General features: G+C 56.5%; 1 protein-coding gene across 4 annotated transcripts in view; it reads right to left on the reverse strand.

Annotated features, from left to right (window-relative positions):
- The window catches only part of GAK (cyclin G associated kinase), an 82511-nt gene that overhangs the window by 39559 nt on the left and 20099 nt on the right, over positions 1-22853 (reverse strand). For all 4 annotated transcript variants that reach the window (XM_077136171.1, XM_077136172.1, XM_077136174.1 and 1 more), the window contains 10 exons: positions 22289-22414; positions 18228-18317; positions 16117-16252; positions 15743-15855; positions 15537-15648; positions 11798-11921; positions 8294-8343; positions 7997-8145; positions 6129-6251; positions 5764-5897 (listed from right to left, as the gene is read on the reverse strand). In XM_077136171.1, coding sequence (XP_076992286.1) covers positions 5764-5897; positions 6129-6251; positions 7997-8145; positions 8294-8343; positions 11798-11921; positions 15537-15648; positions 15743-15855; positions 16117-16252; positions 18228-18317; positions 22289-22414 — 1157 coding nt within the window. The remainder of the gene's footprint in view (positions 1-5763; positions 5898-6128; positions 6252-7996; positions 8146-8293; positions 8344-11797; positions 11922-15536; positions 15649-15742; positions 15856-16116; positions 16253-18227; positions 18318-22288; positions 22415-22853) is intronic.

The raw sequence follows: 22853 nt of genomic DNA on the forward strand, positions 1-22853 counted from the left end.
AGAAAGACAAGGTAATGTGGCAGGAGTGGGGGCTATGGACATTTGGGCCATTTCCTCACGTACCTTACTTGAGCCTTCAGGAAACTGCTCTGATCCTATCTCATATACACCATTCCATTTTATGATGGTGTGCTGCCATGCACGCCCAACTTTATGGTTTGGTGGGTCAGACAATGCCCAGTTCATGATAGGCAACACAGGTCTCACAGTAACTTGGTGGACCATGGTTAAGCGCTCAATCTCTACTAAGGCCCAGTAGCAGGCCAAAAGCTGCTTCTCAAAAGGAAAGTCGTTATCTGCAGCAGATTATAAGGCTTTCCTCCAAATCTTAAGGGTATGCATTGTGATTCTCCTATAGGGGCCTGCCAAAGGCTCCAGACAGCATCCCTGTTTGCAACTGACACTTCCAGCACCATTGGATCTGCTGGATCATATGGTCCATGTGGCAGAGCAGCTTGCACGGCAGCCTGGACCTGTCACAGAGCCTCCTCATGCTCCAGTCCCCACTCAAAACTAGCAGCTTTTCTGGTCACTCGGTAAACAGGTGGTAGCAGCACACCCAGATGAAGAATACGTTGTCTCTCAAATCCAAAGAGGCCAACTAGGCATAGTGCTTCATTTTTGGTCATAGGAGGGGCCAATTACAATATAGCCCTTCACTTCAGAAGGGATATCTCGACATATCCCACACCATTGGAAACCTAGAAATTTCACTGAGGTAGAAGTCCCCTGTATTCTTATTAGATTTATCTCCCATCCCCTGACCTACAAATGCCTTACCAATAAGTCTATAGTAGTTGCTACTTCTCATTAGGTCCAATCAGCATAGCATCAATTTAATGGGCCAGTGTGATGTCTTGTGGGAGGAAGAAATGATCAAGATTCTTGCAGACAAGATTATAACATAGGGCTGGAGAACTGATATACCCGAGGCAGGATAGTGAAGGTATATTGCTGGCTTTGCCAGCTGAATGCAGTGTTTCTGGTGATCCTTACTAACAGCAATTGAGAAAAAAGCATTTGCCAGATCAATAGCTGCATATCAGGTACCAGGGGATGTGTTGATTTGCTCAAGCAATGATACCACATCGGGGAGAACAGCTGTAATTGGAGTCACCACCTGGTTATAAGTTTATGACAGCCCACTGTCATCCTCCAGGTCCCCATTTCTGCACAGGCCAAACAGGATTCCAATTATGCATTCTGGAACTGGGGAAATGCTCACAGAATGGGTCTTAGGACCCACTGGGCCCACTGTGAGACGGACTAGAGCTAAAACTCCATCAATCAAATGACCTCCATAAACCTCCACTCTGGTGCACCAGAGTGACATTTTGGGTCTCCTGGAATTAGTGTCACTTCTGAGCCAGTGTCTAATAATCCCCAAAATATCTAATCATTTTCCTTTTCCTCAGTGCAGTCTCCCTGGTAAAAGGCCGTCAGTTTCCTTGGGGAAGGCTGGGAAGAAGGTTAACAGTGCAAATTTTGGGCAGTGTAAAAGGGCCTTCCCCAAGGGTACTTGGTCCTCCCCTCATTTAAGGGGCTCCGAGTCTGTAAACTGTCTCAAGTCTGGGAACTGATTAAGGGGCCCTGACTGCTTTTGTAGTTCAAGTTAGACTTCTGTTCACTGACCTAGAATTTTTCTGCTTATAAAGTTTCAACAAGAATTTAGCAGACTGCCCATCTATTTTGCTTCCAGGTACCCCATAATCTACTAGCCAAAGTCACAAGTCTCTGCAAGTCATATTATTCTGACTCTGGCTTTGAGTCTGCTGTCCATTATGGTGGCCATGCCCAACTTGTCTATGGTGACCAACCGTTGCCAGACAGTTTCTGCCAACTCTGGATCCCATCATCCCCATTGTGTTTAAGGATTCCAGCTCAGTAACAGCAGTTCCCACAGTAACATCTGACCTACAGAGAAGGGTGACTACAGAGCTCTGTAGGGATGATGGAGCTAGTCTCACAAATTTATTTCTCAAGGTTCTGGTGAAAGATGTGTCCCCTGGACTTTCCTGGGGTGTGTGAGCAGGTCTTCCAGGATAAATTCACTCTAGCATTCCAATCTCTCTAAGCCTCTGGATCCCCTCATCTATATCATACGGGGGCAGTTCTGGCATTTTCACCTCAGGTAATGTTGGCCACCTTTTGATCCATGTTTCAGCCAACCATCCAAACTGTTAATGCCCTTCCTAATCCCTTGAGCTACAACATGAATGCAGAATCTCTGCTTTGTGGGCCTATCAATAAATTCATCCTGATCCAGCTTTATATTCCTTCCACCGCTATCTCACACCCTTAAAATTCATTCCCACACATATTTCCCTGACTTCTGTCTATATAGACTGGAAAACGTATGCAGTTCTTTTGGAGTATAACGTACTTCCTCATGGGTCACGCTTCATACCTCACCTTTCAGAGTCTGTTGGGACTTCAGCCTAGTTACAAGTCTTGAAGAAAAGAGGGGTGGTGGGGTGGGTCATGAAAAGAATGAGAAGCATCTTCCAAGCCAACTACCTCAGGGCATTCCATTGCAGTCTCATTTGGTGAAACAGGATTAGCTGCACCAGACAGATGAGTAAGGGCTGTTTCCCCAGGGGAGGTGGTCACAGGGTTGGCAGGCACTGAAGGGTCCATCTCTTTAGGTGGAGGTCGGGTGGCAGAGTCCTCTGGGGAGACTGGAGGTCGGGAAGCTCCTTCCTCAGGGCCGTCCATCACAGATTTATGCAGACTCTGGGGATCCCGTCTCCCCATTGCCGTCATCATCAAGCCACATATCACCATCTCACGCTTCAGGGTCCCACTGTTTTCCAATCAAACCTCTAACTTTAAGAGCAAGGCTACAACTTTAGTTTACTTGCAAATCTGCTGCTTGCACAATGAGGCTCTGCGCCTGGTTTTCAGAAATGTGAAGTCTGCGACCACAGGAATTAAGACTTTCTTTCAGGTCAATCGTGGAAAGTTTTACATCATTTATACAGTGCTTAAGGTGCTAATTCAAAGACTTCAGCTCATCCCTTTTCCTCATCACTGTATCCAGAGGGTCTAACAACAACCAGTCAACACCATCATACCTCAATTCTACAAAACTCTGTAAAGGTGTCAAAAACATTCTCACCCAGGGCCTTGCTTCACATGGCATACAGTTAGCAGAGTCTAATGGTGATATTCTGAGTATCTCTCTTGCTAACTCCATGGACAGTCAGTGCCACTTTGATTATTGGAAACAGAGTCATTATTGCCTCTGAGTGTCTACTCAGAGTAGAAAACCAACTGTAAAAACCCACTTTTAAGGTTCTGCTTCTCCAGAACCACTCCCTGTACCAAGCTGTGTTAGTCAAAGTTCTCTAGAGTAACAGAACCAACAGGAGATATCTGTAAATATGAGAGTTATAAAGGATCTCACACAACTGTGAGAGGAAGGAACTTTTGCATCCAGAAAAAGAAATAAGAAAAAACCCATACATCCCATACCCTTTACCCCTCTGTATTAGTTGGGATTCTCTGGAGAAACAGAATCAAAAGGAAACACTCGCAAATATAAAATTTATAATAGTGTCTCACGTGACCATGGAAATGCAGAGTCCAGAATCTGTAGGGTGGGCTGTGAAGCCCACGATTCCGATGGGGGGTCTGGATGAACTCCATAGGAGAGGCTCACCAGCCAAGACAGGAAGAGCCTGTCTCTACTGAATCCTCCTTAAAAGTCTTCCAGTGATCAGATTAACCATTACTCATTGCAGAAGACACTCCCCTTTGGCTGATTACAAATGGAAGAGTCCAGAATCCGTAGGACAGGCTGTGAGACTGGCGGCTCCAATGAAGGGTCTGGATGAGCTCCACAGGAGAGGCATGCTGGCTGGAGAAGCAGTGGAAGAGGTGCTTCTTCCTTAAAAGCCTTCAGCTGATTGGATGATGTCATTGTGGGTGACTGCATTAGTTGCTCGCAGATGTGATCAGCCAAAGATGCTATCAACGGACTGAAGACTTAATACAGCAGCCTCTGAGGAGCCTCCCAGTTTATCAACCAGCCACAAACCTTCCTTGAAGCAATGTCAGGCCAGTGCTCACCTGACCAGACACCTGGGCCTCATCACCTGGCCAAACTGACACGCATCGCATACGGGTTAGAAGAAAGCCATAGGTGCTGCCCACACTCATGGAGAACGGCTGATCCAAGGGGGTGGCACACTGGTCCACTCAGCCTGGCGCCTGCCACCAGCAGACACCTCAAGAACGAGTAGGGATGAGCAGAATCCGTGAGCTTAAGGTCCTATGGCAGCCTGAACAGGAGGACAAGCTGTGGTCGCAGCTTGCAGGGGTCACCTCCAGAGGTGGGTCCTTCTAACAAACTCAGGGGCAGGTCAGGTGCCTTGTTCTAAACTTTAACTATGAGATAGTTTTAGCCTGACAGACAAGTGGCAAAGACAGTGCAGGGAGGTTCCTTCCATGCCTGACCTACGTCCCCTTTCAGTAAGTTCTCAGATGCCCCTGGAGAAATGACAGCCTGGAGGAAATGAGCCTTCCTACGAGACTGATGAACACTCCCCGGGGTTTCTACAATGTCCTCTTCTAATGAGCCTGGTCGTGTGTCTCCTGAGGCCCCCTTGGTCTTTCCTGTCCTTGACTTCCAGCATTTTCATAGGGAGAGTCTCCCCCATATCCTGAGGCCACGAGGTGTCCCACCCCTATCACACGGCCTCGGCCTCTGCCCACCATCAGCTGTCCCAGCGGATGCTCTCCCTGTGCCGTTACGGCCAGGCCAGGAGTGTGAGCACTCGCGGCCCCCTCAGGCCCTGCCCCCCTCAGGTCTGGAGCAGGGGCACGCTCTCCGACCTCAGTTCCCCAGCAGGGCTGGCAAAGCCACGCGTGTGGAGTTGGTGTGGAGCAGCGTCCTAAGTCCAGCTCTGCACATCTCTAAGGAGTCACCACAGTTCTGCTGGAGCCCAAGGACCCCCAAGTCCCCCACTGGCAGCAAGACCCTCCTGGCACTCCGTCTCCTCCGTGGGTAAGAAGCTGCTGCTCTAGATGCAGAGGCAGTGGGCATACACTGCCCCCTCAACCTGTCCACAGGCCTGTGCCCCCCCGGCGCTGAGCAATGAGCCCTGTCTCCCAGCGAAGGTGCGTAACAGCCACCCTCCTGGGCCTGCCTGTGGCCTCTGCCTTGCCCTCTCCTCCTCCTGGGTGAGGAAGATGGGAGGGCCACATCCAGGGTTTCTTTGGTTCCACCTGCTCCTGGGGGTCTCTTGTCTTTGGAGTCCTGCCCTTGGCCCCCAGTAAAACCACATGCCCTGACAGGGCCCCTCTCGCAGTGCAGAAGGGAGGGAAGTGGGCAAATGACCATGAGAGGCCATAGTGCTCAGTCCCTGAAAGATAACAGAGAAGAGGGAGCACAGCTCATCGCAGACAGAGATTCTGCTTCCTGGGGTCACAGCACTGTGGCCAAGGCCTCTTTCCACCCTCAAGACAAGGGTCATATGTCTCGCAAAGGCCTGAAGCATCTTCATGCATGACTGCAGAGGGGCAGGCCCCAGCTCAGGTCCCAGCTCAGGCCTCATAACCACCGCCCGGCACGGAGTCACCAAAGCACCCGGATCCCAGGGAGACACAGGCAGCCAGCACAGGGCCAGGCCAGCCGTGGCCACAGACCTTCTCTCCCTCTGCAGGCGCTCGGCCCCCACCCCCGGAGACCTCCTCCTGCTTTCTGGGTCTCACAGGCAGGACTATGCCTGGGGGGCCCGGGCCAGCCCAGGCGGGACTCACCGCTTGTGGGACGGCCAGATGCCCGGTGGGCAGCGTGTCATGCTGAACATGTAGACGGCGGCCTCGGCAGTAGAGAACAGGCGGCAGAAGCACAGGAAGGAGCAGACCAGCACAGCCGACGCGGCCCTCCCGTCCTGCAGCAGCGACAGGGCGCATCTGGCCAAGGTGCCCCAGCACCACCGCTCCCACGGGTCCCGTGGCCATCCTGACCTCCCTCCCCCAAGAATGGGCCCCCCCGAGGCCAAGGGTCTGCTTTGCTGACCCCAAGGTCCAGAACAGGGTCTCACCCAGAAACAGCTCGAGGACCTTGCTGAACACACACCAAACACGTGTGTCAGCAGGCGGCGAGCCGAGACGCTACTCACCACGCAGTGCACGACGCAGACGTTGCCGGGGTCCTGCTTCAGCCACGCGTGCATGTTTCTGCACACGCTGTACAGGCCGCGCAGACTCGGTGCCCGCCGGGCAGCCCAGCCACACTCGGACACCTGCGGGGACAGCACAGCTCAGGCGCTCAGGCCCTCAGGCCACACCTCCCCACCTCCAGCCTGCGCTGGGCTTGCTCCTCTGCAGAGAACACCTCGGGTCAGGGCGTCGCCAGGTCCCCCCAGACCCCTGTGCCCCCAGCTCACCCTCCCCCACAGCCCCCAGGTCATCCTCCAATAAACCCCCCAGCTCACCCTCCCCCCTGCCCCAGCCCACCCTCCCCCACAGCCCAGAGCCCACCCTCCCTCACCACCCCAGGTTACCCCCTCTGCTCCCAGACCACCCTCTCCTACCCCCTGCAGCCCACCCTCTTATACTGCAGAGACTTGCATAGCTTTACACTCCTGAAAATTTGTCTGTATTATCCACGTTTTAAATCTGTTGGTAAGAAATGAAAACAGCCCTTGCCTGAGACCCAGGACACTGGTCTATCTGTGCCCTCGCCCCCCACCCACTTTCACATCACCCACTGTGGATTTCTGCTTCAAAAAAGGTGGCCAGAACTTCTTCCTTCTGTCCTTGGAGTAACACCAGCCCCGGCACCCTCTCCCTCGGGCCTGCATCTGGCTCACATGCTCACTGCCCCCAGCACAGCCTGTAAGTGCCCTTGGCTCGGCCACTGTAGCGCTGCCATTCCCACTCTCAGAGCCACGGCCACCAGGCCTCTGTCCAGCTCTGCTGCCTCTGACATGCCGGCAGCAAACCAGGGAGAACTGCAGCGTCGGCACCCATGTGCGGCCAGCCCAGGCTGCAGTGCCTGGGCAGGGGCTGCTCCCCGCATCCCCCACATGCCAGGCCCGGCGGGCTCCAGGAGAAGCACCGAGTCCCAGCCGCGGGCATGGGGGGTTTCAGGAGTGGCATGGGAAGGGGCTGGGGAGTCCCCGTCACTTGTCTCAGAAGCGCCTGTGGCCCTCGCCACCTGCCACGAGGGCCTGCCCCCTCCTGTCTGCCCACGCGTGTCATGTGGGCTGTGTCCTCTCCCCATGTCCGAGTTCTGGCTGGCGGCTGCCAAGCACAGGCCTGACCTGGAGACGCCTGGGCCGTGGGCTAATGCCAGTGCCCCACTCAGCACCTGCCCTCCTGGGCCCCACTCAGGAAGCCCTAGGAAGCTGCATCCGGGTGGGTCAGGGGCGGGGAGAGAACACCCCAGCAGCACTGGCACTGCCCTCCTGGCCCTGCCGACTCTGGGAAAAAGCGGGACCCCTGGGTGTGCAGCCGCTGCCCCGAGTGCCAGCCTCCACCCCCCCAGAGTGCCACGTGCAGCCCCTCGCTTCAGCCCCCGTCCGGAGAGAACGTTCCCTGAGAGGCAGCCAGCAACCCCTTTCCCTGGAGAGACCTGCAGAACGTCCATCCGTCCCTGCTGCCGGGTCTGTGCAGCACCCTGCTCCCTTATGGGATGGGCCTCTGCCTGGGATGCAGGCAGCACCGCAGCTGTGCACAGACCTGTAGCTCTTCCAACCCAACTCTCCAAGGAACACGGTGCGCTAAGGGCCCTCCTGGGCCATGCTGGCCCTCCCCACCCAAGTACCCCCCCCCACCGGCCTGTCAACAGCCCCTGCTCCACCTGAAAGCCCCCACCCCCCATCAGAGCACTGGTCTCCAACTACTTCCTGCAACCCTGGGAATGTCAAAAGTCAACTAAGGGCCACAGCTGGGCTGAGAATTACCCAGGCGACAGCTCGACTTTGGGGCAAAACTGCCCGCGGTGAGAAGCCAGGCCCGGGGTGGCGCAGGCATAGGCACTCACCCGATTGTGAAACCTGGAGGGCCGGTAGGTCCGCAGGGACAGGTTGTAGACTGCATAGCGGCCTGGGTGCTTGGCGTCCAGAAACGTGCGGACATCCTCGATGTTGTTTCTGATCGCGGACTCCACGCCCTCCGCCGGGAAGGACATGACTGGAAGAGATGCCGCGTCAGTCCCGGGGCCTCGTGCGGACCCCCAGCCCGGCCCCGCGCTGGGCACGCCTGCGCAGCAGCTCACGAAACGGCCCCGGGAAGGATCAAGGCAAAAGCACTTCTGCATGACGGAGCGCGTCAGACGCACCAGCGATTCTAGATGTGACGTACGATATGTCCAGGTCCCCCTTGGCGTAACTGCAATTGAGAAGGGGCAGGTGTTACCACAGTAAAGGGTCCAGGTAACCCTCCAGAGCTGCACTGGAGCCCAGGTCAGGACGGCAGCCCCAGGAGGGACCGGCGTGAGCACTTGCGTGTGCATGTGTATCATGTGTGGTGTGCTTATGTGGCATGTGTACATGTATTGTGTGAGTGCACACTGTGTCTGTGTACTATGCGCATGTGTATTGCATAGGAGTGCCTGTGCACTATGTGTGGGCGTACATGTGGTGTGTAGGTGAATGCATGTGTCGTGTGCACATGTACATCATGTGTGCACGTGTACTGTGTGTGTGCACATCATTTGGGTGTGCCTGTGCACTGTGTGCACATGTATCATGTGTATGTACCGTGTGTGCACATGCGTGTGTACAAGAGCACTTGCAGCACATGCATGGTGGGTCTGCATGTGTACTGTGTGTACGTGTGTATCACATGTGAGCATCTGTAGCACAGGTGCACAGTGGGTATGCACACGTGGTGTGTGCAGCTGGCACCTCTATCAGAGGTGGTAGGAAACGGTTAACAGCCAGCGGCAGAAGGGAGCCAGCAGGAAGCACTCTGAGCCCTCCTCTGCAAGACACAGCGTCAGGGCTGGTTGAGAGGACAGCTGGCGGCATACACTGAAGGCAAAGGGTGAGGAGACAGCCGAGGGCACAGACGGCGTGGAGACGCTACAGGGAGCCAGCTGCCCCACTCCGCGGCTCCCATGAAGAAACGCCCGGGAAACTCGTGACAAGGCAGAGGAGGGAGTCTGGCTTGCGGGCACACACCGGCCCAGACTGCAGCAACTACCCTGGGGCGGCCAGGGGCAGCTCAGGACAATGCACGCTGCAGGCAGCAAGGGCCACACTGGGACCACTGCGTCCGGCAGCTCAGCAGCCCATGCACAAGGAAATGCCAGGTGCCCGCCCCCCGCCCTGAGCGGAAGCCACCCAGGCAAGAACCTCAGAGGCACTGACAGTGGGGCACAAGGGAAGACAAGGGGCCAGGGCAAGGTTTCACAGGAGGCTCATGGGAGGCTCGGGGGTGCCTGGCCTGGGGCAGTGGCCCAAGCCCTCGCACAGGCAGCCACAGCCATCAACACCGGCCCCTCTGCCAGGCCCACCCACCCACCCACCCACCCAGAGCTGTGGGTCAGAGATGCCCCCAGGAGTCAGACACTCGTCCCTGATGGGGGCACAGCTGCACGCCGGTTCCTCCCGCCTCAGCTTACTCACTCACTCTTGCTTTCTCTCAATCCACCCTGACTGGACTGGGCTTCACATGCCATAACCACAGCAGCCTCATCAAAAGGTCCAAGAACATGTATTTCCGGGATACAGAAAACACCACCCTCTACTCCAAAAAGACATGTTCTTTCTATATGCAAACACATTCATTCTATCACAGTGTCTTAGAAGCTTTAAGTCATTTCGGAAACAATGCTAAAACCGAGTCCATTCTGGGTGTGTTCTGTGTTGGGGCACAGTTCCCCTCTGTCTGTGGACCAGGGAAACCTACAGACAAGTTATCACGGCTGATATAAAAAGAAGGGCAGGCAAGGATAAACATCCCATCCCCACAGGGAGGAAGCAGAAGGAAAACAAGGGTCACAGGTCCGAACAATTCCGAAACCCAGCAGGGCAGGATTGGTGGGATTCCAGGTCTGAGAGGCAGCAGCCCCAACCTTCCTAGAGCTCGGCAGAGGCCCTGTCCTCTCCAAACACTGGGGTGAAGGCCCCCCTCTCCAGCAGAGGACAGGTTCTCCCGAGTCCCCAGGCAGCACGGTCCAGCCTCTCGGAACACTGGGTGGTAACTGTTCGTCCACAGCGGGGCAGACCACCCTTTCCACGCATGGGCGGGCCCACTCTCTTTGCGAGATGTCTTCAGTCAAGACCTCACTTCCATGGTTCTGCCCCTGAAGCGACTTTACCTTCACCTTGTTTCTTCTCTGTCCCCTGCAGTCCAGGATGGCAGTGGTTCCTCTCACACCAACTGTACAGGAAACTTGTTGGTTTTGCATGTGGTTCACAGAGGTCCAATCCATCACCCAGAAGGGCTTCCCACAGAGCCTTCCTGGACACATGCATTCCCAATTCTGATTCATGCTGAGGTGGGTGACTCGTTCCACATTCAGTTAAACCCTTGCACGAGGCTCTAACCTCTGGGGACTCACTTCCCGGAAGCTCAGGATTTTCCTAACCATCGATTTCTGGTGTCTTTGTGCCCAGGAGTTCAGTTCTCAGCTTATCCCTTTCCTTTCTCATTCCACTCTAAGCTGCAAGGAGAAACCAGGCTACAATTTCCACATTTAGCTCAGAAACCTCACCTAAAAACCCAGGTTCATGGCTTGCATGCTCTGCTTCTATTTGGCATCAGAACTCAGTTTCACTCAGTCCTCAGTCATGTGAAACCAAGGCCCACCTTTCCTCCAGTGTGAGTGCGCCTTCCTCACTGCTGCCTCAGGCCTCGTCAGACGTGCCTTCGCGTCCACATTTCACCACCAGCCTCTTCAGGGCAGCCCAGGCCTCTCTGCCCAGCTCTGCACAACTCTTCCTGTCTCTGTCCACGACCCAAACCCAAAGCCTTCTCCAGTCTGGCAGCGCCCCACTCTCCTCCCGAAATCCATTTTAGCTCCTAGGCTGACGAAAACCAAGTCCAGGCCCAGGAGTCACGCTGCCTGGTGTTCCGGGGCTGCTGCAGCTGGTCCCAGGGCCAGGCCCACAGTGCTGGCTCCTGGCCCTCCCCTGCTGGGTTCCATAGCCGTCCAGCCTCTGAACCTGTCGCTGGTAAAGGACTCCAGTAACAGAGACCATGTGGCGTCGTCTCCAGTTTCCGAGGGCCACCTTGGGGGCTGTGTGTCCCACCCCTTCTCGCTGGTGGCAGAGGAAAGAACCGTGGCCATGACCACCTCAGGGCTTCACCAAAGCAAGCGTGCACACCGTGGCCCAGCCCGGGCCTCCTCCTTCCCATGCCACTCTTGCCAAAGGCCCAGGGACGCTGAGACGTGGGGGCACCGGTCACCGAAGAGGCCGAGGCACTATCCAAGGGAGGGCTCTTGTACCCGAGCCGGCATTTCCTCGCAGGATGGCAGCCCACCTGCCCGCCGTTGCACCCACAAGGCTGCCTCCACCGGAGCCAGCAGTACCCCACTTGCACCCCAAGGGTCTCAGGCCCCAGACCGGCCAGCGCTGATTTGCCAGGGTGACTGCTGGCAGCGCCTGCCCACGCAGAGTGCCCCTGGCCTACAAATCATGGGCCCTGCACTCAGGGGTGGACAGCTGGGACTTGGGAGGGGAGGGGGCCTGGGCGGGAAGTGCCTGGGGCTACCACTTGCTCTGAAGCCTCTGTGGACCCCTGGGAGCTGGGAGGGCACAGGCACCTCAAGGCAGGACATGCACAAAAGGAAGAGGAGGCGTTGGTTCCCCCAGCCTCCTCCACCCCCACTTACTTGGCCACGGACTGAATGACCTTGGAGGAGGTGTCCTTGAGGTTTGTGAAGAGCCGCTCAGTTCCTCCGCGGAGAATGTCCAAGAACCCGCCGTAGGGCGGGTCGCACTCCACCAGAGCCAGGCCTGAAGCAGAGACTGTGGTCAGGTGCAAGCCCAGAGGCCCCAGGGCTGCCTGCCCATCCTGCCCGGCCGTGATGCCCCTTGCTGGGCGGCTGCCAGGTACCCAGGGATGACGCTGCTGCCCCAGGGCAGAACCTCACGGCAGCTGCCCCACGTCCTCTGGGGCTGACGCCACTCCTGTCTCTAGAAGGACCCTAGGCAGGCTGAGGGTGCAGCAAAGAGGTGGCAGAGGGTAGGTACACGGCGGGACGCTTGGGGAGGTGGGTGCAGGGAGGAGGGCACAGGGAAGTGGGCTATGGGTGCGGAGAGGTGGGCACTGGGGGGTGGGCATGGGGAGGAGGGCAGTGGGGAATGCAAAGGCGGGAGGAGGGCAGCGGGGATGCAGAGGCGGGAGGAGGGCGGTGGGGGTTGCAGAGGCGGGAGGAGGGCGGTGGGGGTTGCAGAGGCGGGAGGAGGGCGGTGGGGGTGCAGAGGCAAGAGGAGGGCGGTGGGGGTTGCAGAGGCGGGAGGAGGGCGGTGGGGGTGCAGAGGCGGGAGGAGGGCGGTGGGGGTGCAGAGGCGGGAGGAGGGCGGTGGGGGTTGCAGAGGCGGGAGGAGGGCGGTGGGGGTGCGGAGGCGGGAGGAGGGCGGTGGGGGTGCAGAGGCGGGAGGAGGGCGGTGGGGGTGCAGAGGCGGGAGGAGGGCGGTGGGGGGGGTGCAGAGGTGGGGTGACAGTGTTGAGCAGCTACAGTGAGGCTGACGGGCTGGAGGCCAAGCAGGAGGCAAGAGGGCCCAGGAAGCGATGGCAAGGGCAGAGTGGGCAAAGGACCGTGACACGGGGTGCAGGCCCGGGGGTGGCAGGCAGGCGCGGGGGTGGCAGGCAGGCGCGGGGGTGGCAGGCAGGCCTGGGGGTGACAGGCAGGCCTGGGGGTGGCTGGCAGGCCTGGGAGTGGTAGGCAGGCCAGGGTTTCAGGAGGAGCTGGGCAAAGAGCAGTGAAGGAGGGATGAGGCAGGCCACAGGGTGGGAGCCCATGCACAGTGGAGAGGCCGACTGGCCCCCTGTGTTCAGCATGCCGCCTCCAGGTGGAGGCCGGGGCAGACAGAGCTCGGGAAGCCCCCGCACACCTCAACACGCCCGCTGTACTCAACTGCACCCTCTGCCTCCCTAACAGAAGCAGCCACAGGGAGGCGGCTGGTGGCTGACGCCAGGCTGAGAGTCTGCAGGGGTGCGGACACTGAGCAGCACCACAGGCACAGGCCTGCACGAACCCCGCATCCAGCTGAGGCGTGCTTGAGAAGGCATGGGGTGTAAACCATCTGAGAACGCCCTGACACTGCCCCCCACCGCCCACGGACAGAGGGGGGACCAGGCCCTCCACTGGACACAGCCAGGTCGGGGCGCCCCGAACACCAAATGTGACAACCCCAGCAGCTAGGCCGGCCAGCAAGCACTTTCAGGGCAAAGAAATTCAGGACAGAGGCCCTGGCCTGCCCAGAAGGGCCACTGTGTCCAGGGGGCCAGCTTGGGGCAATTTAAGTAAGTTTATCACAAAGACTCTCTAACCTAGAGCACTGTGTTTCTAAGCTTTGTTTTCCTGTTCTGTGGCTTTCTCTTAAAGCCTGGAGCTTCCTTTTGGCTTAGCCAGAGCACATGTGCACCCAGAAAGCTGGGGTGGCCAAGGAAGCACACAGGTGGAGAGAAGTGGCCCAGGTCAACCCAAACCAGCCCCTGGGGACCCCAGGCCAGCTGACCACAAGCTTTCCCAGGTACAAAAGTGAAGTCCATCTGATGCAAATGGCCTCTGCCTGGACAGGTCACCTGGCCGGCTTCTACCCATGGCAGCCCTGGCTTGGCAGCGTCCATCTGACCATGGACCAATGCAGAAATGCTCCGCAGGGACCGCATGCCCACAGGTGGAAGCAGGACGTGTCCAGCCTGGTCCCAGTCCTCCCAAAAATTTCCGCAGTGCCCACCAAGAGTGGCCATGGCCACCACAGAACCCAAGGCAGGAGGGCTCTGGGTGAGACCCGAGCCTCTTGGGACTGGACACAGGCGTGCCCCAGACAAAGGCCGGGCCGGTGTTGGTGAACACAACCCCCAGCCAGGAAAGAAAGAGCTGAGCAGGACCCTGGAGAGCAGTTCGCTCCCCGCAGGGGTGGGGGTCCTGAGGCCCCACCTGGGCCTTTCCCGGTGCCGGCTCCCAGGAGGCTGCCCACACAGGCCACCACGCAGGACGCACATGCCTGGGCGCTCCCAGACCCACCACGTAGGACGCGCACGCCTGGGCTCTCCTGGACTTGCCAGACGCCTCCTCCCCAGCTGGCTCTGACTCTGATAAACTGCAACCTCGAGTGCAGCCTCTCGGCTTGTTTCCCTGCGTCCTTTTAGTGAATTACTGGGCTTCGGGGGACATGTAGCCCAAACCTGGGAATACCGCCCCTCCTCCCCATCGGCCTTCCCAACAAGGCCATGTTTGGGTGGGGCCCAGTGAGGGCAGCCACGACTGAGCACAAAGGGAGCTGCTCAGTGCAGTGGGCCAAGAGCCCCATGAGGCCAGGTTCAGCAGCGTGCTGGGACGGTGAGCTCCGCGGGAGCCACCAGCCGTACCCCAAGGCCCCCAGACGCCGGCAAGACCTCCTGGCAGGCAGGCTTTGGTTGAGGCCACCCCGGGACTGAAGGGCATGAGATCTTTCCCAAACCTGAAATGTCCACCCCAAATGCACCAGAGAAAAGCTGAATAAGGAAGGCTGTGGCCAGAGGAGCTGTGCAGGGCAGTGGAGATGCGTCACTGTCCAGGAGGCGCAGAGGCACGCCACGCAATGCCATGTCATCAAGCAGGAGCCTCTTCTCCACCACCGAGCAGCTGCCAGCCTGACAGCCACCTGTCCCAGCTCCAGAGCACAGTCCGGTAATAGCCAGCAGCTCTAAGGTGGGTGGACACTGTCTGCTGCGAAGTCCACTGAACCGAAAGCACTGGACAGCAAGACCGCTGAAGTAAAAGTCAGAGCCATGAGTGGGACCGTAAACTTCTTTTTGCAGCGATGAAAGAGCTGGGGGATGCGAGCAGGCCTGATGCAGGGTTGGTGTGTCCTCACAGGCGGTGGCTAGAAGGGAGGTCCGTGCAGGGGAGGCCGGCAAGAATCACCGTGGGAGCTCAGGCACGCTCAGGAGGACGTGCACACGCCCCTCTGCGCCCTGCCAGGACCAGAGGGAGCGAACCACAGAAGGTGGCACCTGGGCGGGGGTCGCAGCGCCATGCACGGCCAAGTCGAGGCGTCCTCGGCACCTAATGCTCAAAGTGCCGACCAGAGGTGGGCGGCCAGCACCGCGGGCCAGCAGGCAGCTGACGGCACCGTGTGGAAACCGGGAGCCCTGGGAAGCACGGGCACTGTGCAGGCACAGGGGCAGCCAACGCAGAGCGTGGGACACCTCGCGCCCACAGCGCTGGCCTAGTGGAGGCAGCATGCTGCAGGGCAGCCTCAGGGTGGAAGGCCGAGTCCTTCTGGGGCACCATGGGGACCCCTGGGTGTGCAGTCTGCCACGCTCGGTCCACCTACCCCCGAGAGGGATCTGTCCTTTGCTCCCAGTGCTGCCCGAGGGACGACGCGCGCTGACGAGGGCGAGGGCAGCGCACCTACCTCCACTGTATCCACTGTTCATGGAGGCTGGGGGCCGGGCAGCTGGGCACACAGAAGGGGATGGTCCCCGGGGCTGGGTGGCATTTCCATAGCCTCCGTTCTGCTCCAGGAGCTGTGAAGAATCAGAATCCAAGGACATCCCGCCTGAACAAGCCCTGGCAACAGTCAGCCACTCCACACACTGCCCACCTGGGCCCTGCCCTCACCTCGGTGATGGGCGCCTTGGGGTTCACGTTCCTGGCCGCTGCGATCTCCTGCAGCTGGCTCACGAGCTCCGTGATGGACAGCCGCTCCTCTGGGTCCACCCTCAGCATGGAGCCTGAAACAGAGGCGAGGCTGTGCAGGCCAGGGCAGCACCGCCCTGCAGAGGCCACAGGTGCCGAGCAACACCTGCAACAACCACTGTTTGCAAAGCTACTGGGGGACGGTGAGCTGAAGACCAACAACAAAAACAGACAGCTGCCTGAACAGCTAAAACTTTCTTCTGTGCCTCCACAAGGGGCTGGCCCACACTGGGCAGTGCTGTCGCTAGGGCACGCAGGGGTGCGAGGCGGGCAGGACAACCGACAGCGGCACTTACGGATGAGGCCGTGAAAGACGGTGTACCGCGTGTCGTCCGGAGGAATCGAGTACTTCCCATTCACGATCCGAAGTTTCGCCCCATCTTCAAACGGGTGCTGCCGGAAGCACAGCAGGTACAAGATGCAGCCCAGGGCCTGTGGGGACAGGGACACGGGCTGACTCGGGACAGGGACTGGCCAGACACAGGATACAGACTGGCCAAAGCAAGGGGCTGACCAGGAACAGGACAGGGACTGACTGACTGCAGCACGCTGTGGGCGGCTGTCCAGCCCTAACACTCACACACCACACACAGCAGGTGTGGATGTCACCGCGACGTGGAAAACCTCACTTTCCCCATTGGCTGACCACAAAAATCTACTTGGGTCATAGCGGCAAACAACTGTCAATTCCTTCTTTTTAGATCGAAAGGTTCCTTTCAAAATTAAACTCCTCTCAGTTCAAAAGTTCGGGGAATCTGGAGTGCAAGCAGGACCCGCAGGGGAGCAGGTGCCTCTCCTTTGGCACGTGGGGGCAGGCAAAGCGAGTGCCAAGGAGACTTCCACTCCTACACTTCTCAGCCCAGCACGGGAGCACCGCGCACAGAGCACTGCATCAGACGTGCAGGAAAGAAACCTAGTGGGTCCGTGAAGGCTTCCACGTGGGTCCGTGAGGCTTCCAGAGACAAGGCCGGGCCAGACCCCAGGCTCTCTTCTCCACAATCTGTCCTACCTGCAGCCTCCCAGCTGGAAGATCAAGACGGAGAAGCAGTGACGACCAGCAGGGAAAGGCCATCCTGCTGGAAGGAGCACGCGGATGAAGCCCTCAGTCTTGTGCCTCGGTGGCACTTCCAAAGCCACGGCTCGGGGCCCGACAAACTCACTTCATGCGCGCAGGAAAGGGGCAGCCCTACCCAGGAGGGGTCTCACCCCAGCTCCCAGGGGGCTCTGAGCCTCGGAACGCCCTGACTTGGACCTGACCGCAGTCTATGAACATGCTTGGGGTGGGGGTCCAGGGCCCCACCCCGTCAGCCCGACCTCTGCAGGGCTACAGACAAAATGTCAGTCACACAGGGGTCAGCCAAGCTTTGGAGCCTGCCCCAGCAGAAACCCTGGGCACTGGCCTGGTGTGCCTTCATGCAGTCTGGGAGAGGATGCCTCTTCCTTGCAGACTTCCACCTGAGCTGTGACGCCTTCCCTGACTCTGCCCTCAGGGCAGATGAAGAAACCTGGAGGTCCTGAGCAGCCCCTGAACTTACAGCCAGAGTCAGAAGGGACAGCACGATGGGCATGCCCCTAACTTGGCAGGACTCCAGGCAGTCTCTACTCCAGACGGGAAGCTGATGCCTTGCAGGTCAGAGGCTTCTGCCGCAGACACAGCCCCTCAGGCACCAAACTGCAGCACTGACAAGCTGGCGCCTGTCCCTGGGGTGATGGCAGGGAGGCAGGCAGGGCAGGCTGTGCCTGCAGGTCCCATCCAGGTAGCATGTGGCAGGCACATATCGCGCCTGGAGGCCGCATGGAGGCCAGAGCTTGTGGGCAGCACCTGGGCACCTCCCCAGGGGACAAGGAGGAAGGCAGGGAGGGCACAGCCCCGGGTTGGGCCACCAGCCTTTCATGGTAAGGCGCAGGGACGTTCAACAGTTGGCCATGCCAACTGGGTCTGGGACCGGCCTGCCTCCTCTGGACAAGCTGACCACAACTACCTGGCTGCCCAGGTGAGCCCAGGACCAGCGCACGCGTGGTGTGGATGGCTTGACACACAGGTCAGGGTCAGCCCAGAACGGACAGCTGTGGTCCTAGAGTCCCAGGCAGTACGTGTGCACAAACCTGCCTCCACACCAACACACGGCCATTTCTGGTCAGTGCACCTTCCATGACAGCCATGAGCAAAGAAAAAAGAGAGGAAGGGGATATGCTGACCTCCTGAGTCACAAGGAAGGTCGTAAACCCACTGCACCCAAGGGCTGACTCAGTGCTCCAGGGCACGGATGGTCTACCACACCATGTTCAGCCCCAACCCTGGGTGCCATGTTCAACTCCGACCCTGGGTGCAGCATCCAGAGGCCCATGGGCTGGTTCGGCAGAAAGAACTGACACAGGCCTGCAGAACCGAGGGCGAAGGCCTTACCCAGATGTCCTGCTTCTCACTGATTGGGAAGTTCGAATACAAGTCTATTATCTCTGGCGTTCTGTAAATGGGTGTCGTGTTCCTTGTGATCTAAAACAACACAGAAGTTGCAAAGGAAAAAGTCACACACAAAGGCACATTTTTTTCTTTCACATCACAACATTCAAAGCAGCGTTAGACCTGCTGTCTAGGAAGGACATTCACAGATGGGCGTTTATGCCCAGGCACATTCCAGAAAGACTGCCTGTGTCATGGCATCTCTGGGAGCCTCTGCACGTTTCAGCTGGACAGCCATGCCGAGTGCCATCACTGTGCATCTTCTTTTGTGGGTTAGAGCAAGTGTCCACTTAGCACAAGGGAGAGCTCGGGACAGCTGTGTGCTAACCAGCTTCTATGCATTAAACCATCTCATTGTATTAAAGGACTGCTGTACCAAAAAAACTTTCAATGAATTCCTTGGCAGACGAAAGGTCTCCTGTACTGGGAGAAATAACTGAACAAAACTTATCGGTTAGTTTATGCTTTACCAAAAAAACTTAAGGAGCCCACGCACCTGTGACCATGTGATGACCAGGGCAGGAGGGGTGGCCCCTCACTCAGGCACCAGGGACAGGAGGCCAGAACCCGCAGGGTAGACACTGCCTAGCGTTGGCCAGCCATTTAAAAAGAACCCCAATTAAGGGGTTCAAGATGGCAGGGGAACGCTTCAGGGCCCGCCATCCCAGCACTGGCCCTGGTGTTGAAAGCAGTCACCCAGCTCCCTGATGCAGTTCTGTGGGCAAGCAGTCAGGCAGCAGCCTGGGACAGAGAGTGCTAGCTGCACAACAGACAAAGCAGGGCCCAGGACTCTCCTATCTGCAGAGGGGGAAATTCCCAGAGTCACAGTACACGTCCAAGACAGGACACACGCCCAGAGAGGGACAAGGAGGACAGTTCCTGCATGATTGGGAACGGTGGTTCCTGCTCCTACATTTTTTCTGTTATTACACTACTTGGATACGAGCTCAAGGAGCAGTCACCCCAGAGTCTAAATCCCAGTGATAACACTAAAATATCAAAATGTCCAGGTTTTGACAAAACATTCAGAACACTTGTAGAAACAGGAAGTGATGGCCCAGGCAAAGGAGAATATTAATGCATCAGAACCCATCAATGAAAAGGATCAGACCTGGAACATTCCAGGCATATACTTTTTAATAACAATCTTAAATATGCTCAAAGAACTAAAAGAAAACATGAACAAATAACTAAAGGAAATCAGAAAAATCATAGATGAATACAAAGAGAGAATATCAACAGAGAGATGGAAATTAGAAAAAGGATCAGAAAAGAGCTAAAACCACAGTAATAGAAACTTAAAAGTCCCTAGAAGGATTGAACAGCAGATTGGAGCTACCAGGAGAAAGAATCAGTGAACTTAAAAATAAGACAAGTGAAATCAATGTCTGAAGAGTGGAAAGAATGAAGCGAACAGAACCCCTGGAAACTGTGGGAGGCCAGGGAGCACCAACACATACATTGTAGAAGTTCCAAAGGCAAGAAAAGGGGCAGAGAGAATGTTCAAATAAATGATGTCTGATAACTTCCTCACTTTAATGAGTAACAGGAATATACACATCCAAGATACTCAACAAATTCCAACAGGAATAGACCCACAGACTGAAACAGACCGACAGCATGCTACGCTACAATGAGGCTGCTGAATGCCAAAGCTACAGAGTAACTTTTGAAAGTCATGAGAGAGAAGCTACAGGGGACAAGGAAGTCTCAACAGGATGAAGTGCCAATTTCTCATCAGAAACCAGGCAGGAAAGAAGACTCATTTAAACTGCTAAAAGCAAAAAACGGCTAACCAAGAATTCTATATCCTGCAAAATTTCCCACAATAAGGGAAAGATGAAGACACTGCAGATAAACAGAAGCCAAGGGACTGCTGGGTCCTCACTAGAACAGCCCGACAAGAGACACTACAGGGAGTTCTGCAGGCAGGAAGGTTACCAGACAACTGACTGGAGGCACAGGAAAAAAAAAATATCTGGTAAAGATAACAACAGAGAAAATAAACACCAGCACCACTGTGTTTTTCATTTGTAACTCCACTTGTTTTTTTGACTTCCAATGAGATGTGAAGGGCAAACGCACAAACTGCAAGGACAAGTCAGCAGTTTTAGCCTCATAATGGATGACACCTACCTGGTGACAAGAACCACACAACGGTGGGCGCAGAGGGTTACAGGATTACAGTTTGGGTGTCCTACTGAAGTTAAGCTCGTATCAAAGCCAACAAAATTGTTAGATTTAGGATGTTAAATTTAAGCCCCATGGTAACTACAAAAAAGAGAGTGGAAAATGCTCAAACCCACAGACTACAGGTTACTGGGGCTGGGCAGGGACAATGGGGAGTTAGTGCAAAAACGTATACTGGTTTGAAGCTATCATGTACCCCTAAAAAAGTCATGTTTTAATCCTGATCCAATCTCATGATTCAATACTGCAGGGCAGAAACTTTTGATTAGATTCTCTCCATGGAGACGTGACATGCTCAACTGTGGGTGTGGCCTTTTGATTAGATGGAGATGTGACTCCATCCATTCCAGGTGGGTCTTGACTAGTTTACTGGAGTCCTTTAAAAGAGGCAACATTTTGAAGAATGTTCTCAGAGCACAGGAGACCTTGGAGAACAGTTACTTCAGACACATGAACGTCTGGAGAGGCTTGGGGAGTCCCCAGAAAGAGCAGTACCTAGACACAGGCAGAGCCTAGTAGACTGGCCATGTGCCTTCCCATGAGATGCTAAGCAAGCCAGAACGCAGAGCTGTGAGTGCAGCCCACAGATGCTTAGAGAGGAAACCACTGGAACCAGAAGCTGGATGCAATGAACTGGGAACAAGAACCAGCAGACATTAGCCACGGGCTTTCCCAGGTAACAGAGGGGTCCCAGACAGCATCAGCCTTTCTTGAGTGAAGGTAACTTCTTGTTAGTGCCTTAATTTGGACATTTTCTTGACCTTAGAACTGTCAACTTATAACTTATTAAATTCCCTTTTTAGAAGCTGTTCCATTTCTAATACATTGCATTCTGGCAGCTTGACAAACTAATAATAGATTTTCTTGGGGTGAAGGGAAAGGTATTGCAATGGGGTCCCATAGCAATAGTTCTAGAGCCTGAAGCAAGCGCCAATAAACCTGGGAAGAGGGACTGAGAGCTCGGGTGGAGGGTGGAGCACACCCTGCAAACAGGAAAGTGGCCTCAGAGGTAGGCTTCCTAGATAGAAGCAAGTCCTAGACAGACAGACAGATGGAGATGACAGCTGCACCCTTCAAGGCAGCGTCCTCTGGGCTCCCCTCTGGATGTACCTTAAGCTGGGCCTCCAATCCGCCACTGGATTTAGTTACAGTACAAACTGTACTGCGCTTTGTACAGCTCATGTAAACTTCTAGTGGAAGAGACGTGCATGAAGCCTCAGAGTATAGCTCAGGAACTTGAGAAAGTGAATCCACCAAGGCGCCCCCAATGGAGAGAGCACCTCACGAGCCCCCAAGGCCATGCGCCCCCACCACACCCTGCCCCCAGCTTCTGCCACTGCCCCAACTCTGCCAGCTGGACACTTCTCATGGACTCCCGCAGTCAGTGTTCTGTGGACCCCCGTGGTCAGGCTGAGGGAACCCCATGGTCAGGGCCTGTGGTCAGTCTATGGACCCCCATGGTCAGGCTGTGTGGACCCCTGTGGTCAGGGCCTGTGCGGGTCCCCGTAGTCAGGCTGAGTGGACAGACCCCTGTGGTCAGCTGTGTGGATCCCTGCGGTCAGGTTGAGTGGACCTCCGTGGTCAGGCTGTGTGGACCCCCATGGCCAGGGCTGTGTGCACTCCTGCCCATAATGTCCAGCACACCGGGCACTCTCCGCTCCCAGAGCCTGCAGGAGCCTCCCAGCAAACCTGGACAAGCCATGCTGGCAGACGACGGCGGTGAAATGAAATGGTCAGTGGAAACTGAGGGGCCGGGCTAACAGCCCCATCTTGCCCCTGCAGTCCGCAGGGTGCCCGGGGCCCGGCACACTCACTTCCTCCTCCACCATGGCGCGCTGCTGGGCGCTCCAGCTGTAGTCGGGGCGATGCGACACGGTGGTGGCGCTGCCGAAGTCACACAGCTTGACCGTGCCCTGGCTACTGAGCAGCAGGTTCTCAATCTGCAAGACCCAGGAGAAAGCGGGCGTCAGCCGGGACGGAGGCGGGGAGTCGGCTGGGGATGCCAAGCCAGAACGGGTGGCGCGACCCTGTGCCCCAACTTGAAGGGTTCTTCAGGGAGAGGTGCAGGCCTGGCCCAGGCCACAGATGGGCTGTGAGTGTGAGGGGTAGGGTTCTGGGGAGGAGAGCAGTCCCTCTTTCCGGCAAAAAGGGAAAGTCCAAGGTCTTAAATTCTTCCTGATTCAAAATCAAGGTGTACGTTTAAAAACAGGTAACTCAGAAAAAGGAAAGGAAAAAAAAAAGCTGACGTCGACCATAAATCAAACAAGGATGACCCAAAATACACTGCAGGCTACCCGAGGAGTGCCTCCCACAGGTGGACGGGGCCGTCCGGCCACCTGGCCTTCTTTTTTTTTTTTTACATGGGCAGGCACCGGGAAG

This window comes from Tamandua tetradactyla, chromosome 19, assembly GCF_023851605.1.
Source record: "Tamandua tetradactyla isolate mTamTet1 chromosome 19, mTamTet1.pri, whole genome shotgun sequence".
NCBI classification, from domain to species: domain Eukaryota; kingdom Metazoa; phylum Chordata; class Mammalia; order Pilosa; family Myrmecophagidae; genus Tamandua; species Tamandua tetradactyla.